The sequence below is a fragment of the Scomber scombrus genome, unplaced genomic scaffold (genome assembly GCF_963691925.1).
Source record: "Scomber scombrus unplaced genomic scaffold, fScoSco1.1 SCAFFOLD_282, whole genome shotgun sequence".
In the NCBI taxonomy this organism is placed as follows: domain Eukaryota; kingdom Metazoa; phylum Chordata; class Actinopteri; order Scombriformes; family Scombridae; genus Scomber; species Scomber scombrus.
The window spans coordinates 4,309-24,012 of NW_026910341.1; the positions used below are offsets into that span (position 1 = coordinate 4,309).

General features: G+C 28.4%; 1 protein-coding gene across 1 annotated transcript; it reads left to right on the plus strand.

Annotated features, from left to right (window-relative positions):
* The first annotated feature begins 623 nt into the window (after positions 1 to 623).
* LOC133976949 (uncharacterized) lies at positions 624 to 2,275 on the plus strand. Its single transcript, XM_062415086.1, has one exon. It carries the CDS (start codon positions 723 to 725, stop codon positions 1,611 to 1,613), a length of 891 nt encoding a protein of 296 aa, XP_062271070.1. The 5' UTR covers positions 624 to 722; the 3' UTR covers positions 1,614 to 2,275.
* The last annotated feature ends 17,429 nt before the right edge of the window (positions 2,276 to 19,704 follow it).

Below are 19,704 nucleotides of genomic sequence, written 5' to 3' on the forward strand. Positions count from 1 at the left end.
ATATAATATAATATAGTACAATATAATATAATATAATATAATATAATATAATGTAATATAATATAATATAATATCATATAATATCATATAATATAATATAGTACAATATAATATAATATATAATATAATATAGTACAATATAATATAATATAATGTAATATAATATAATATAATATAATATAATATAATATATAATATAATATAGTACAATATAATATAATATAATATAATATATAATATAATATAATATAATATAATATAATATATAATATAATATAGTACAATATAATATAATATAATATAATATAATATATAATATAATATAGTACAATATAATATAATATAATATAATATAATATAATATAATATAATATAATATAATATAATATAATATAGTACAATATAATATAATATAATATAATATAATATAATATAATATAATATAATATAATATAATATAATATAATATCCCCGTCACTTCCTGTTACCGTCTGTGTTACTGTTTACTGTTAGCGTTAGCGTCTCTGCTCTCTACTCCGCTAACTTTTATATATTCTTAATTCCTGTTGATACTTATTAATTGTACACTTAAGCATACACTTGTTTGGTTTAAAGCGCTTCTTGCTTTTATCTCTTAAAACCCACAGTTTTAAACTTCTGTTGCTTTAGCTCTATTGTTAGCTCCGGTTAGCTCCACAGCTAATCTTGGTTAGCGGTTAGCCATGGCTTCTCTCCCCTCTTCTCACTCTTCTGCTCTATCTTGCTCGGTGTGTCACATGTTTAGCTACTCCTCTGCCTCCTTTGACGGTAATGATACTTGTACTAAGTGTAGTCTGTTTGCAGTTTTGGAGGCGAGGCTTAGTGAGTTAGAAACGCGGCTCCGCACCAAGGATAGCCAGCTAGCTCCAGTTATTAGCCAGGCCCCAGTAACCGGTGCGAGCCGTCCTGCAGCCAGTGTTAGCATAGCTGCTAATCCCCCGGTAGCTCTCAAGCAGCTGGGAAACCAGGGAAGGTGGGTGACTGCTGGAAGGAAGCATAGCCCCAAACAGAAGCCCACGGTTCACCACCAACCACTTCATGTTTCTAACAGATTCTCCCCACTCAGCAACACACCTGCTGAGGAACAGACTCTGATCATTGGTAGCTCCATAGTCAGAAACGTGAAATTAGCGACACTAGGGACCATAGTCAAATGTATTCCTGGGGCCAGAGCGGGCGACATAGAGTCAACTTTAAAACTGCTGGCTAAGGATAAACATAGGTACAGTAAGATTATCATTCATGCCTGTGGAAATGACACCCAGTTACGCCAATCGGAGGTCACTAAAATTAATGTTGAGTCGGTGTGTACATTTGCTAAAACAATGTCGGACTCCGTAGTTTTCTCTGGGCCCCTGCCTAATTTGATCAGTGATGACATGTATAGCCGCATGTCATCATTTAACCGCTGGTTGTCGAGGTGGTGTCCAGATAATGATGTGGGCTTCGTTGATAATTGGCAAACTTTTTGGGGAAGACCTGGTCTGATTAGGAGAGACGGCATACATCCCACTTTGGACGGAGCTGCTCTCATATCTAGAAATATGGCCGAATTCATTGACCCAAATCCATGACAACCCAGAGTCCAGACCAGGAGACAGAGCTGCAGTCTTACACGCTTCTCTGTGCTTCCACTAGAGCAGTTACCCACCCAATTACATATAGAGACTGTGTCTGTCCCCCGACCTCCTAAACCAATTAAAACAGCTTTTAATAGAAGAGCGATACATAAAAACCTGACCAAAATTAATACCACTCCAGTAATGGACCATCAAAATAAGAGAGTTAAATGTGGACTCTTAAACACTAGATCTCTCTCCTCTAAAGGTGTATTAATCAATGATATAATATCAGATCATCATATTGACTTATTCTGTCTTACTGAAACCTGGCTGCGTCAGGATGAATATGTCAGTCTAAATGAATCCACTCCTCCCAGTCATATCAATACCCACATCCCTCGAGACACCGGCCGAGGAGGTGGAGTTGCAGCCATTTTTAACTCAGACCTAAAAATCAACCCTAGACCTAAACTTAATTATAAATCATTTGAAAGTCTTGTTCTCAGCCTTTCTCACCCAGCCTGGAAAACTTTACAGCCTGTCTTATTTGTTGTAATCTACCGTCCTCCTGGCCCGTACGCCCAATTTTTATCTGACTTCTCAGAGCTTTTATCAAATTTAGTCCTTAGCACTGATAAGATAATTATAGTAGGTGACTTTAACATTCATGTGGATGTTGAGAGTGATAGCCTTAACACTGCATTTATTGCATTATTAGATTCAATTGGCTTCTCTCAAAATGTGAATGAGCCAACTCACTGTTATAACCACACCCTCGACCTTGTTCTGACATATGGTATTGAGGTTGAACATTTAATAGTTTTCCCTCATAATCCTTCTTTATCAGACCACTACTTAATAACATTTGAATTTTTATTACTGGACTATACACCACTGGACAGACATGTTCTTACTAGATGTCTGTCTGATGGTGTTGTCACTAAATTTAAAGAAATAATTCCATCAATGTTGAGCTCAATGCCATGTATCAATACAACAGAGATGACTTATTCTGATTTCAGTCCCCCCCAGATTGACTGTATTGTTGATAGCGCTGCAGACTTACTGAGAACAACTCTGGACTCCATCGCTCCTTTAAAAAAGAAGATAATTAAACAACGGAAAACAGCTCCTTGGTATAATTCCCAAACTCGACAATTAAAACAAATTTTACGAAAACTAGAAAGAATATGGCGCTCCACTATATCAGAAGAATCTCACCTAACCTGGCAAGACAGTCTTAAAAAATATAAGAAGGCCCTCCGTAACACCAGAGCTGCCTACTACTCATCACTAATAGAGGAGAATAAAAATAGTCCAAGGTTTCTTTTCAGTACTTTGGCTAAACTGACAAAGAGTCATAACACTACTGATCCATGTATTCCTTTAACTCTCAGTAGTGATGACTTCATGAGTTTCTTTAATGATAAAATCTTAACTATTAGGGACACAATTAATCACCTCTTGCCCTCAATAAGCACTGATTCATCCTTTAACATAGGAAACTCAGAAACTGCTGTTAAACCTGATATTTATCTAGACTGTTTCTCTCCAGTCGACCTTATAGAACTAACCTTAATGATCACTTCCTCTAAACCATCAACCTGTCTCTTAGACCCGATTCCAACTAGGCTGCTTAAGGAAGTCCTTCCCTCTGTTAGTACTTCCTTATTAGATATGATCAATCTGTCTTTAGTGACAGGATATGTACCACAGTCTTTTAAAGTAGCTGTCATTAAACCACTTCTTAAGAAGCCTACTCTTGATTCAGAGGTTCTAGCTAACTATAGGCCCATATCGAACCTCCCCTTTCTCTCTAAGATCCTCGAGAAAGCAGTTGCCAATCAGCTGTGTAACTTATAAATAATAACAGCTTATTTGAGGATTTTCAGTCTGGATTCAGAGCTCATCATAGTACAGAAACTGCACTGGTAAAAGTTACAAATGACCTCCTAACTTCATCAGATAATGGACTTCTCTCTGTCCTCGTCCTGTTAGATCTTAGTGCTGCCTTCGATACTATTGATCATCAAATCCTGTTAAAGAGACTTGAACATTTAATTGGTATTAAAGGAACAGCATTAAATTGGTTTAAATCCTATCTGTCAGATAGATTTCAGTTTGTAAATGTCAATGATAAATCCTCCATGCAAACAAAAGTTAGACACAGTGTTCCTCAGGGTTCAGTGCTTGGACCAATACTATTCTCCTTATATATGCTTCCTTTAGTTATATTATTCTCCTTATATATGCTTCCTTTAGTTATACTATTCTCCTTATATATGCTTCCTTTAGTTATACTATTCTCCTTATATATGCTTCCTTTAGTTATACTATTCTCCTTATATATGCTTCCTTTAGTTAATACTATTCTCCTTATATATGCTTCCTTTAGTTATACTATTCTCCTTATATATGTTTCCTTTAGTTATACTATTCTCCTTATATATGCTTCCTTTAGTTAATACTATTCTCCTTATATATGCTTCCTTTAGTTATACTATTCTCCTTATATATGCTTCCTTTAGTTATACTATTCTCCTTATATATGTTTCCTTTAGTTATACTATTCTCCTTATATATGTTTCCTTTAGTTATACTATTCTCCTTATATATGCTTCCTTTAGTTATACTATTCTCCTTATATATGTTTCCTTTAGTTATACTATTCTCCTTATATATGCTTCCTTTAGTTATACTATTCTCCTTATATATGTTTCCTTTAGTTATACTATTCTCCTTATATATGCTTCCTTTAGTTAATACTATTCTCCTTATATATGCTTCCTTTAGTTAATACTATTCTCCTTATATATGTTTCCTTTAGTTATACTATTCTCCTTATATATGTTTCCTTTAGTTATACTATTCTCCTTATATATGCTTCCTTTAGTTATACTATTCTCCTTATATATGCTTCCTTTAGTTATACTATTCTCCTTATATATGCTTCCTTTAGTTATACTATTCTCCTTATATATGTTTCCTTTAGTTATACTATTCTCCTTATATATGTTTCCTTTAGTTATACTATTCTCCTTATATATGCTTCCTTTAGTTATACTATTCTCCTTATATATGTTTCCTTTAGTTATACTATTCTCCTTATATATGCTTCCTTTAGTTAATACTATTCTCCTTATATATGCTTTCCTTTAGTTAATACTATTCTCCTTATATATGTTTCCTTTAGTTATACTATTCTCCTTATATATGTTTCCTTTAGTTATACTATTCTCCTTATATATGTTTCCTTTAGTTATACTATTCTCCTTATATATGCTTCCTTTAGTTATACTATTCTCCCTTATATATGCTTCCTTTAGTTAATACTATTCTCCTTATATATGCTTCCTTTAGTTAATACTATTCTCCTTATATATGTTTCCTTTAGTTATACTATTCTCCTTATATATGCTTCCTTTAGTTATACTATTCTCCTTATATATGTTTCCTTTAGTTATACTATTCTCCTTATATATGTTTCCTTTAGTTATACTATTCTCCTTATATATGCTTCCTTTAGTTATACTATTCTCCTTATATATGCTTCCTTTAGTTAATACTATTCTCCTTATATATGTTTCCTTTAGTTATACTATTCTCCTTATATATGCTTTCCTTTAGTTATACTATCTCCTTATATAGCTTCCTTAGTTAACTATTCTCTTATATATGTTTCCTTTAGTTATACTATTCTCCTTATATATATATTCTCCTTATATATGTCTAGTATACTATTCTCCTTATATATGCTTCCTTTAGTTAATACTATTCTCCTTATATATGCTTCCTTTAGTTAATACTATTCTCCTTATATATGCTTCCTTTAGTTATACTATTCTCCTTATATATGCTTTCCTTTAGTTATACTATTCTCCTTATATATGCTTCCTTAGTCTTTCCCTTAAGTTATAACTATTCTCCTTATATATGCTTCCTTTAGTTATACTATTCTCCTTATATATGCTTCCTTTAGTTAATACTATTCTCCTTATATATGCTTCCTTTAGTTAATACTATTCTCCTTATATATGCTTCCTTTAGTTAACTAATTCTCCTTATATATGCTTCCTTTAGTTATACTATTCTCCTTATATATGCTTTCCTTTAGTTATACTATTCTCCTTATATATGCTTCCTTTAGTTATACTATTCTCCTTATATATGCTTCCTTTAGTTAATACTATTCTCCTTATATATGCTTCCTTTAGTTATACTATTCTCCTTATATATGCTTTCCTTTAGTTAATACTATTCTCCTTATATATGCTTCCTTTAGTTATACTATTCTCCTTATATATGCTTCCTTTAGTTATACTATTCTCCTTATATATGCTTTCCTTTAGTTATACTATTCTCCTTATATATGCTTCCTTTAGTTATACTATTCTCCTTATATATGCTTCCTTTAGTTATACTATTCTCCTTATATATGCTTCCTTTAGTTATACTATTCTCCTTATATATGCTTCCTTTAGTTATACTATTCTCCTTATATATGCTTCCTTTAGTTATACTATTCTCCTTATATATGCTTCCTTTAGTTATACTATTCTCCTTATATATGCTTCCTTTAGTTAATACTATTCTCCTTATATATGCTTCCTTTAGTTATACTATTCTCCTTATATATGCTTCCTTTAGTTATACTATTCTCCTTATATATGCTTCCTTTAGTTATACTATTCTCCTTATATATGCTTCCTTTAGTTAATACTATTCTCCTTATATATGCTTCCTTTAGTTATACTATTCTCCTTATATATGCTTCCTTTAGTTATACTATTCTCCTTATATATGCTTCCTTTAGTTAATACTATTCTCCTTATATATGCTTCCTTTAGTTATACTATTCTCCTTATATATGCTTCCTTTAGTTATACTATTCTCCTTATATATGCTTCCTTTAGTTATACTATTCTCCTTATATATGCTTCCTTTAGTTATACTATTCTCCTTATATATGCTTTCCTTTAGTTATACTATTCTCCTTATATATGCTTCCTTTAGTTATACTATTCTCCTTATATATGCTTCCTTTAGTTAATACTATTCTCCTTATATATGCTTCCTTTAGTTAATACTATTCTCCTTATATATGCTTCCTTTAGTTATACTATTCTCCTTATATATGCTTCCTTTAGTTATACTATTCTCCTTATATATGCTTCCTTTAGTTATACTATTCTCCTTATATATGCTTCCTTTAGTTTATACTATTCTCCTTATATATGCTTCCTTTAGTTATACTATTCTCCTTATATATGCTTCCTTTAGTTTATACTATTCTCCTTATATATGCTTCCTTTAGTTATACTATTCTCCTTATATATGCTTCCTTTAGTTATACTATTCTCCTTATATATGCTTCCTTTAGTTATACTATTCTCCTTATATATGCTTCCTTTAGTTATACTATTCTCCTTATATATGCTTCCTTTAGTTATACTATTCTCCTTATATATGCTTCCTTTAGTTATACTATTCTCCTTATATATGCTTCCTTTAGTTATACTATTCTCCTTATATATGCTTCCTTTAGTTATACTATTCTCCTTATATATGCTTCCTTTAGTTATACTATTCTCCTTATATATGCTTCCTTTAGTTATACTATTCTCCTTATATATGCTTCCTTTAGTTATACTATTCTCCTTATATATGCTTCCTTTAGTTAATACTATTCTCCTTATATATGCTTCCTTTAGTTAATACTATTCTCCTTATATATGCTTCCTTTAGTTAATACTATTCTCCTTATATATGCTTCCTTTAGTTTATACTATTCTCCTTATATATGCTTCCTTTAGTTATACTATTCTCCTTATATATGCTTTCCTTTAGTTATACTATTCTCCTTATATATGCTTCCTTTAGTTATACTATTCTCCTTATATATGCTTCCTTTAGTTATACTATTCTCCTTATATATGCTTCCTTTAGTTATACTATTCTCCTTATATATGTTTCCTTTAGTTATACTATTCTCCTTATATATGCTTCCTTTAGTTATACTATTCTCCTTATATATGCTTTCCTTTAGTTATACTATTCTCCTTATATATGCTTCCTTTAGTTATACTATTCTCCTTATATATGCTTCCTTTAGTTATACTATTCTCCTTATATATGCTTCCTTTAGTTATACTATTCTCCTTATATATGCTTCCTTTAGTTATACTATTCTCCTTATATATGCTTCCTTTAGTTATACTATTCTCCTTATATATGTTTCCTTTAGTTATACTATTCTCCTTATATATGCTTCCTTTAGTTAATACTATTCTCCTTATATATGCTTCCTTTAGTTATACTATTCTCCTTATATATGCTTCCTTTAGTTAATACTATTCTCCTTATATATGCTTCCTTTAGTTATACTATTCTCCTTATATATGCTTCCTTTAGTTATACTATTCTCCTTATATATGCTTCCTTTAGTTATACTATTCTCCTTATATATGCTTCCTTTAGTTATACTATTCTCCTTATATATGCTTCCTTTAGTTATACTATTCTCCTTATATATGCTTCCTTTAGTTATACTATTCTCCTTATATATGTTTCCTTTAGTTATACTATTCTCCTTATATATGTTTCCTTTAGTTATACTATTCTCCTTATATATGCTTCCTTTAGTTATACTATTCTCCTTATATATGCTTCCTTTAGTTAATACTATTCTCCTTATATATGCTTCCTTTAGTTAATACTATTCTCCTTATATATGCTTCCTTTAGTTATACTATTCTCCTTATATATGCTTCCTTTAGTTATACTATTCTCCTTATATATGCTTCCTTTAGTTAATACTATTCTCCTTATATATGCTTCCTTTAGTTATACTATTCTCCTTATATATGCTTCCTTTAGTTATTACTATTCTCCTTATATATGCTTCCTTTAGTTATACTATTCTCCTTATATATGCTTCCTTTAGTTATACTATTCTCCTTATATATGCTTCCTTTAGTTATACTATTCTCCTTATATATGCTTCCTTTAGTTATACTATTCTCCTTATATATGCTTCCTTTAGTTATACTATTCTCCTTATATATGCTTCCTTTAGTTAATACTATTCTCCTTATATATGCTTCCTTTAGTTAATACTATTCTCCTTATATATGCTTCCTTTAGTTATACTATTCTCCTTATATATGCTTCCTTTAGTTATACTATTCTCCTTATATATGCTTCCTTTAGTTATACTATTCTCCTTATATATGCTTCCTTTAGTTTATACTATTCTCCTTATATATGCTTCCTTTAGTTATACTATTCTCCTTATATATGCTTCCTTTAGTTATACTATTCTCCTTATATATGCTTCCTTTAGTTAATACTATTCTCCTTATATATGCTTCCTTTAGTTATACTATTCTCCTTATATATGCTTCCTTTAGTTATACTATTCTCCTTATATATGCTTCCTTTAGTTATACTATTCTCCTTATATATGCTTCCTTTAGTTATACTATTCTCCTTATATATGCTTCCTTTAGTTATACTATTCTCCTTATATATGCTTCCTTTAGTTAATACTATTCTCCTTATATATGCTTCCTTTAGTTAATACTATTCTCCTTATATATGCTTCCTTTAGTTATACTATTCTCCTTATATATGCTTCCTTTAGTTATACTATTCTCCTTATATATGTTTCCTTTAGTTATACTATTCTCCTTATATATGCTTCCTTTAGTTATACTATTCTCCTTATATATGCTTCCTTTAGTTATACTATTCTCCTTATATATGCTTTCCTTTAGTTAATACTATTCTCCTTATATATGCTTCCTTTAGTTATACTATTCTCCTTATATATGCTTCCTTTAGTTAATACTATTCTCCTTATATATGCTTCCTTTAGTTATACTATTCTCCTTATATATGCTTTCCTTTAGTTATACTATTCTCCTTATATATGCTTCCTTTAGTTATACTATTCTCCTTATATATGCTTCCTTTAGTTTATACTATTCTCCTTATATATGCTTCCTTTAGTTAATACTATTCTCCTTATATATGCTTCCTTTAGTTATACTATTCTCCTTATATATGCTTCCTTTAGTTAATACTATTCTCCTTATATATGCTTCCTTTAGTTATACTATTCTCCTTATATATGCTTCCTTTAGTTATACTATTCTCCTTATATATGCTTTCCTTTAGTTATACTATTCTCCTTATATATGCTTTCCTTTAGTTAATACTATTCTCCTTATATATGCTTTCCTTTAGTTATACTATTCTCCTTATATATGCTTCCTTTAGTTATACTATTCTCCTTATATATGCTTCCTTTAGTTATTACTATTCTCCTTATATATGCTTCCTTTAGTTAATACTATTCTCCTTATATATGCTTTCCTTTAGTTAATACTATTCTCCTTATATATGTTTCCTTTAGTTATACTATTCTCCTTATATATGCTTCCTTTAGTTATACTATTCTCCTTATATATGCTTCCTTTAGTTAATACTATTCTCCTTATATATGCTTCCTTTAGTTAATACTATTCTCCTTATATATGCTTTCCTTTAGTTATACTATTCTCCTTATATATGCTTCCTTTAGTTATACTATTCTCCTTATATATGCTTCCTTTAGTTATACTATTCTCCTTATATATGCTTCCTTTAGTTAATACTATTCTCCTTATATATGCTTCCTTTAGTTATACTATTCTCCTTATATATGTTTCCTTTAGTTATACTATTCTCCTTATATATGCTTCCTTTAGTTATACTATTCTCCTTATATATGCTTCCTTTAGTTATACTATTCTCCTTATATATGCTTCCTTTAGTTAATACTATTCTCCTTATATATGCTTCCTTTAGTTATACTATTCTCCTTATATATGTTTCCTTTAGTTAATACTATTCTCCTTATATATGCTTTCCTTTAGTTATACTATTCTCCTTATATATGCTTTCCTTTAGTTATACTATTCTCCTTATATATGCTTTCCTTTAGTTATACTATTCTCCTTATATATGTTTCCTTTAGTTATACTATTCTCCTTATATATTGCTTTCCTTTAGTTATACTATTCTCCTTATATATGCTTCCTTTAGTTATACTATTCTCCTTATATATGCTTCCTTTAGTTATACTATTCTCCTTATATATGCTTTCCTTTAGTTATACTATTCTCCTTATATATGTTTCCTTTAGTTAATACTATTCTCCTTATATATGCTTTCCTTTAGTTTATACTATTCTCCTTATATATGCTTCCTTTAGTTATACTATTCTCCTTATATATGCTTCCTTTAGTTTATACTATTCTCCTTATATATGTTTCCTTTAGTTAATACTATTCTCCTTATATATGCTTCCTTTAGTTATACTATTCTCCTTATATATGCTTCCTTTAGTTAATACTATTCTCCTTATATATGCTTTCCTTTAGTTTATACTATTCTCCTTATATATGTTTCCTTTAGTTATACTATTCTCCTTATATATGCTTCCTTTAGTTATACTATTCTCCTTATATATGTTTCCTTTAGTTATTACTATTCTCCTTATATATGCTTCCTTTAGTTATACTATTCTCCTTATATATGCTTCCTTTTAGTTATACTATTCTCCTTATATATGCTTTCCTTTAGTTATTACTATTCTCCTTATATATGCTTCCTTTAGTTATACTATTCTCCTTATATATGCTTCCTTTAGTTATACTATTCTCCTTATATATGCTTCCTTTAGTTATACTATTCTCCTTAATATATGCTTCCTTTAGTTATACTATTCTCCTTATATATGCTTCCTTTAGTTATACTATTCTCCTTATATATGCTTCCTTTAGTTATACTATTCTCCTTATATATGTTTCCTTTAGTTATACTATTCTCCTTATATATGCTTCCTTTAGTTAATACTATTCTCCTTATATATGCTTCCTTTAGTTATACTATTCTCCTTATATATGCTTTCCTTTAGTTATACTATTCTCCTTATATATGCTTTCCTTTAGTTAATACTATTCTCCTTATATATGCTTCCTTTAGTTATACTATTCTCCTTATATATGCTTTCCTTTAGTTAATACTATTCTCCTTATATATGCTTTCCTTTAGTTATACTATTCTCCTTATATATGCTTCCTTTAGTTATATTATTCTCCTTATATATGCTTCCTTTAGTTATACTATTCTCCTTATATATGTTTCCTTTAGTTATACTATTCTCCTTATATATGCTTCCTTTAGTTATACTATTCTCCTTATATATGTCTTCCTTTAGTTATACTATTCTCCTTATATATGCTTCCTTTAGTTAATACTATTCTCCTTATATATGCTTCCTTTAGTTATACTATTCTCCTTATATATGCTTCCTTTAGTTATACTATTCTCCTTATATATGCTTCCTTTAGTTTATACTATTCTCCTTATATATGTTTCCTTTAGTTATACTATTCTCCTTATATATGCTTCCTTTAGTTAATACTATTCTCCTTATATATGCTTCCTTTAGTTATACCTATTCTCCTTATATATGCTTCCTTTAGTTATACTATTCTCCTTATATATGCTTCCTTTAGTTATACTATTCTCCTTATATATGCTTCCTTTAGTTATACTATTCTCCTTATATATGTTTCCTTTAGTTATACTATTCTCCTTTATATATGCTTCCTTTAGTTATACTATTCTCCTTATATATGCTTTCCTTTAGTTAATACTATTCTCCTTATATATGCTTCCTTTAGTTAATACTATTCTCCTTATATATGCTTCCTTTAGTTATACTATTCTCCTTATATATGCTTCCTTTAGTTATACTATTCTCCTTATATATGCTTCCTTTAGTTATACTATTCTCCTTATATATGTTTCCTTTAGTTATACTATTCTCCTTATATATGCTTTCCTTTAGTTATACTATTCTCCTTATATATGCTTCCTTTAGTTAATACTATTCTCCTTATATATGCTTCCTTTAGTTATACTATTCTCCTTATATATGCTTTCCTTTAGTTAATACTATTCTCCTTATATATGCTTCCTTTAGTTAATACTATTCTCCTTATATATGCTTCCTTTAGTTATACTATTCTCCTTATATATGCTTCCTTTAGTTATACTATTCTCCTTATATATGCTTCCTTTAGTTATACTATTCTCCTTATATATGTTTCCTTTAGTTATACTATTCTCCTTATATATGCTTCCTTTAGTTATACTATTCTCCTTATATATGTTTCCTTTAGTTAATACTATTCTCCTTATATATGCTTCCTTTAGTTATACTATTCTCCTTATATATGTTTCCTTTAGTTAATACTATTCTCCTTATATTATGCTTCCTTTTAGTTATATTATTCTCCTTATATATGCTTCCTTTAGTTATACTATTTCTCCTTATATATGCTTCCTTTAGTTATACTATTCTCCTTATATATGCTTCCTTTAGTTATACTATTCTCCTTATATATGTTCCCTTTAGGTTAATACTATTCTCCTTATATATGCTTCCTTTAGTTAATACTATTCTCCTTATATATGTTTCCCTTTAGTTATACTATTCTCCTTATATATGCTTCCTTTAGTTAATACTATTCTCCTTATATATGCTTTCCTTTAGTTATACTATTCTCCTTATATATGTTTCCTTTAGTTATACTATTCTCCTTATATATGCTTTCCTTTAGTTATACTATTTCTCCTTATATATGCTTCCTTTAGTTATACTATTCTCCTTATATATGTTTTCCTTTAGTTATACTATTCTCCCTTATATATGCTTCCTTTAGTTATACTATTCTCCTTATATATGCTTCCTTTAGTTATACTATTCTCCTTATATATGCTTCCTTTAGTTATACTATTCTCCTTATATATGCTTCCTTTAGTTATACTATTCTCCTTATATATGCTTCCTTTAGTAATACTATTCTCCTTATATATGCTTCCTTTAGTTAATACTATTCTCCTTATATATGTTTCCTTTAGTTATACTATTCTCCTTATATATGCTTCCTTTAGTTATACTATTCTCCTTATATATGCTTCCTTTAGTTATACTATTCTCCTTATATATGCTTCCTTTAGTTATAACTATTCTCCTTATATATGCTTCCTTTAGTTAATACTATTCTCCTTATATATGCTTCCTTTAGTTAATACTATTCTCCTTATATATGCTTCCTTTAGTTATACTATTCTCCTTATATATGCTTCCTTTAGTTATACTATTCTCCTTATATATGCTTCCTTTAGTTATACTATTCTCCTTATATATGTTTCCTTTAGTTATACTATTCTCCTTATATATGCTTCCTTTAGTTAATACTATTCTCCTTATATATGTTTCCTTTAGTTATACTATTCTCCTTATATATGCTTCCTTTAGTTAATACTATTCTCCTTATATATGTTTCCTTTAGTTATACTATTCTCCTTATATATGCTTCCTTTAGTTATACTATTCTCCTTATATATGCTTTCCTTTAGTTATACTATTCTCCTTATATATGCTTCCTTTAGTTATACTATTCCTCCTTATATATGCTTCCTTTAGTTAATACTATTCTCCTTATATATGTTTCCTTTAGTTAATACTATTCCTCCTTATATATGCTTCCTTTAGTTATACTATTCTCCTTATATATGTTTCCTTTAGTATACTATTCTCCTTATATATGCTTCCTTTAGTTTATACTATTCTCCTTATATATGCTTTCCTTTAGTTAATACTATTCTCCTTATATATGTTTCCTTTAGTTATACTATTCTCCTTATATATGCTTCCTTTAGTTATACTATTCTCCTTATATATGCTTCCTTTAGTTATACTATTCTCCTTATATATGCTTCCTTTAGTTAATACTATTCTCCTTATATATGCTTCCTTTAGTTATACTATTCTCCTTATATATGCTTCCTTTAGTTATACTATTCTCCTTATATATGCTTTCCTTTAGTTATACTATTCTCCTTATATATGCTTCCTTTAGTTATACTATTCTCCTTATATATGTTTCCTTTAGTTTATACTATTCTCCTTATATATGCTTCCTTTAGTTATACTATTCTCCTTATATATGCTTTCCCTTTAGTTAATACTATTCTCCTTATATATGCTTCCTTTAGTTATACTATTCTCCTTATATATGCTTCCTTTAGTTATACTATTCTCCTTATATATGCTTCCTTTAGTTATACTATTCTCCTTATATATGCTTCCTTTAGTTATACTATTCTCCTTATATATGTTTCCTTTAGTTAATACTATTCTCCTTATATATGCTTTCCTTTAGTTATACTATTCTCCTTATATATGCTTCCTTTAGTTATACTATTCTCCTTATATATGCTTCCTTTAGTTTAATACTATTCTCCTTATATATGCTTTCCTTTAGTTATACTATTCTCCTTATATATGCTTTCCTTTAGTTTCTTCCCTATATTCCTTAGTTACTATTTCTTTATATGTTTTCCTTTAGTTATACTATTCTCCTTATATATGCTTTCCTTTTAGTTATACTATTCTCCTTATATATGCTTCCTTTAGTTATACTATTCTCCTTATATATGCTTCCTTTAGTTATACTATTCTCCTTATATATGCTTCCTTTAGTTATACTATTCTCCTTATATATGTTTCCTTTAGTTATACTATTCTCCTTATATATGCTTTCCTTTAGTTTAATACTATTCTCCTTATATATGCTTCCTTTAGTTATACTATTCTCCTTATATATGCTTCCTTTAGTTTATACTATTCTCCTTATATATGCTTCCTTTAGTTATACTATTTCTCCTTATATATGTTTCCTTTAGTTAATACTATTCTCCTTATATATGCTTTCCTTTAGTTATACTATTCTCCTTATATATGTTTCCTTTAGTTATACTATTCTCCTTATATATGCTTTCCTTTAGTTTATACTATTCTCCTTATATATTGCTTCCTTTAGTTATACTATTCTCCTTATATATGCTTCCTTTAGTTATACTATTCTCCTTATATATGCTTTCCTTTAGTTATACTATTCTCCTTATATATGTTTCCTTTAGTTAATACTATTCTCCTTATATATGCTTTCCTTTAGTTATACTATTCTCCTTATATATGCTTCCTTTAGTATACTATTCTCCTTATATATGCTTCCCTTTAGTTATACTATTCTCCTTATATATGCTTCCTTTAGTTATACTATTCTCCTTATATATGTTTCCTTTAGTTATACTATTCTCCTTATATATGCTTCCTTTAGTTATACTATTCTCCTTATATATGCTTCCTTTAGTTTATACTATTCTCCTTATATATGCTTCCTTTAGTTATACTATTCTCCTTATATATGCTTCCTTTAGTTATACTATTCTCCTTATATATGCTTCCTTTAGTTAATACTATTCTCCTTATATATGTTTCCTTTAGTTATACTATTCTCCTTATATATGCTTCCTTTAGTTATACTATTCTCCTTATATATGCTTCCTTTAGTTATACTATTCTCCTTATATATGCTTCCTTTAGTTAATACTATTCTCCTTATATATGCTTCCTTTAGTTAATACTATTCTCCTTATATATGTTTCCTTTAGTTATACTATTCTCCTTATATATGCTTTCCTTTAGTTATACTATTCTCCTTATATATGCTTCCTTTAGTTATACTATTCTCCTTATATATGCTTCCTTTAGTTATACTATTCTCCTTATATATGCTTCCTTTAGTTATACTATTCTCCTTATATATGTTTTCCTTTAGTTAATACTATTCTCCTTATATATGCTTCCTTTAGTTATACTATTCTCCTTATATATGCTTCCTTTAGTTATACTATTCTCCTTATATATGCTTCCTTTAGTTATACTATTCTCCTTATATATGCTTCCTTTAGTTATACTATTCTCCTTATATATGCTTCCTTTAGTTATACTATTCTCCTTATATATGTTCCTTTAGTTATACTATTCTCCTTATATATGCTTCCTTTAGTTAATACTATTCTCCTTATATATGCTTCCTTTAGTTATACTATTCTCCTTATATATGCTTCCTTTAGTTATACTATTCTCCTTATATATGCTTTCCTTTAGTTATACTATTCTCCTTATATATGCTTCCTTTAGTTATACTATTCTCCTTATATATGCTTCCTTTAGTTATACTATTCTCCTTATATATGCTTCCTTTAGTTATACTATTCTCCTTATATATGCTTCCTTTAGTTATACTATTCTCCTTATATATGCTTCCTTTAGTTATACTATTCTCCTTATATATGCTTCCTTTAGTTATACTATTCTCCTTATATATGCTTCCTTTAGTTATACTATTCTCCTTATATATGCTTCCTTTAGTTATACTATTCTCCTTATATATGCTTTCCTTTAGTTATACTATTCTCCTTATATATGCTTCCTTTAGTTATACTATTCTCCTTATATATGCTTCCTTTAGTTATACTATTCTCCTTATATATGCTTCCTTTAGTTAATACTATTCTCCTTATATATGCTTCCTTTAGTTATACTATTCTCCTTATATATGCTTCCTTTAGTTATACTATTCTCCTTATATATGCTTCCTTTAGTTATACTATTCTCCTTATATATGCTTCCCTTTAGTTATACTATTCTCCTTATATATGCTTCCTTTAGTTAATACTATTCTCCTTATATATGCTTTCCTTTAGTTTATACTATTCTCCTTATATATGCTTCCTTTAGTTATACTATTCTCCTTATATATGCTTCCTTTAGTTAATACTATTCTCCTTATATATGCTTCCTTTAGTTATACTTATTCTCCTTATATATGCTTCCTTTAGTTTATACTATTCTCCTTATATATGCTTCCTTTAGTTATACTATTCTCCTTATATATGCTTTCCTTTAGTTATACTATTCTCCTTATATATGCTTCCTTTAGTTATACTATTCTCCTTATATATGTTTCCTTTAGTTATACTATTCTCCTTATATATGCTTCCTTTAGTTATACTATTCTCCTTATATATGCTTCCTTTAGTTAATACTATTCTCCTTATATATGCTTCCTTTAGTTATACTATTCTCCTTATATATGCTTTCCTTTAGTTAATACTATTCTCCTTATATATGTTTCCTTTAGTTATACTATTCTCCTTATATATGCTTCCTTTAGTTATACTATTTCTCCTTATATATGCTTCCTTTAGTTATACTATTCTCCTTATATATGCTTCCTTTAGTTAATACTATTCTCCTTATATATGTTTCCTTTAGTTATACTATTCTCCTTATATATGCTTCCTTTAGTTATACTATTCTCCTTATATATGCTTCCTTTAGTTATACTATTCTCCTTATATATGCTTCCTTTAGTTATACTATTCTCCTTATATATGCTTCCTTTAGTTATACTATTCTCCTTATATATGCTTCCTTTAGTTATACTATTCTCCTTATATATGCTTCCTTTAGTTATACTATTCTCCTTATATATGCTTCCTTTAGTTATACTATTCTCCTTATATATGCTTCCTTTAGTTATACTATTCTCCTTATATATGTTTCCTTTAGTTAATACTATTCTCCTTATATATGCTTCCTTTAGTTATACTATTCTCCTTATATATGTTTCCTTTAGTTAATACTATTCTCCTTATATATGCTTCCTTTAGTTATACTATTCTCCTTATATATGCATGTGTCCTTTAGTTAATACTATTCTCCTTATATATGCTTCCTTTAGTTATATTATTCTCCTTATATATGTTTCCTTTAGTTAATACTATTCTCCTTATATATGTTTCCTTTAGTTATACTATTCTCCTTATATATGCTTCCTTTAGTTATACTATTCTCCTTATATATGCTTCCTTTAGTTAATACTATTCTCCTTATATATGCTTCCTTTAGTTATACTATTCTCCTTATATATGTTTCCTTTAGTTAATACTATTCTCCTTATATATGCTTCCTTTAGTTAATACTATTCTCCTTATATATGCTTCCTTTAGTTAATACTATTCTCCTTATATATGCTTCCTTTAGTTAATACTATTCTCCTTATATATGCTTCCTTTAGTTAATACTATTCTCCTTATATATGCTTCCTTTAGTTATACTATTCTCCTTATATATGCTTCCTTTAGTTATACTATTCTCCTTATATATGCTTCCTTTAGTTATACTATTCTCCTTATATATGCTTCCTTTAGTTATACTATTCTCCTTATATATGCTTCCTTTAGTTATACTATTCTCCTTATATATGCTTCCTTTAGTTATACTATTCTCCTTATATATGCTTCCTTTAGTTATACTATTCTCCTTATATATGCTTCCTTTAGTTATACTATTCTCCTTATATATGTTTCCTTTAGTTATACTATTCTCCTTATATATGCTTCCTTTAGTTATACTATTCTCCTTATATATGCTTCCTTTAGTTATACTATTCTCCTTATATATGCTTCCTTTAGTTATACTATTCTCCTTATATATGCTTCCTTTAGTTATACTATTCTCCTTATATATGCTTCCTTTAGTTATACTATTCTCCTTATATATGCTTCCTTTAGTTATACTATTCTCCTTATATATGCTTCCTTTAGTTATACTATTCTCCTTATATATGCTTCCTTTAGTTATACTATTCTCCTTATATATGCTTCCTTTAGTTATACTATTCTCCTTATATATGCTTCCTTTAGTTATACTATTCTCCTTATATATGTTTCCTTTAGTTATACTATTCTCCTTATATATGCTTCCTTTAGTTAATACTATTCTCCTTATATATGCTTCCTTTAGTTAATACTATTCTCCTTATATATGCTTCCTTTAGTTAATACTATTCTCCTTATATATGCTTCCTTTAGTTATACTATTCTCCTTATATATGCTTCCTTTAGTTATATTATTCTCCTTATATATGCTTCCTTTAGTTATACTATTCTCCTTATATATGTTTCCTTTAGTTATACTATTCTCCTTATATATGCTTCCTTTAGTTATACTATTCTCCTTATATATGCTTCCTTTAGTTAATACTATTCTCCTTATATATGTTTCCTTTAGTTATACTATTCTCCTTATATATGCTTCCTTTAGTTAATACTATTCTCCTTATATATG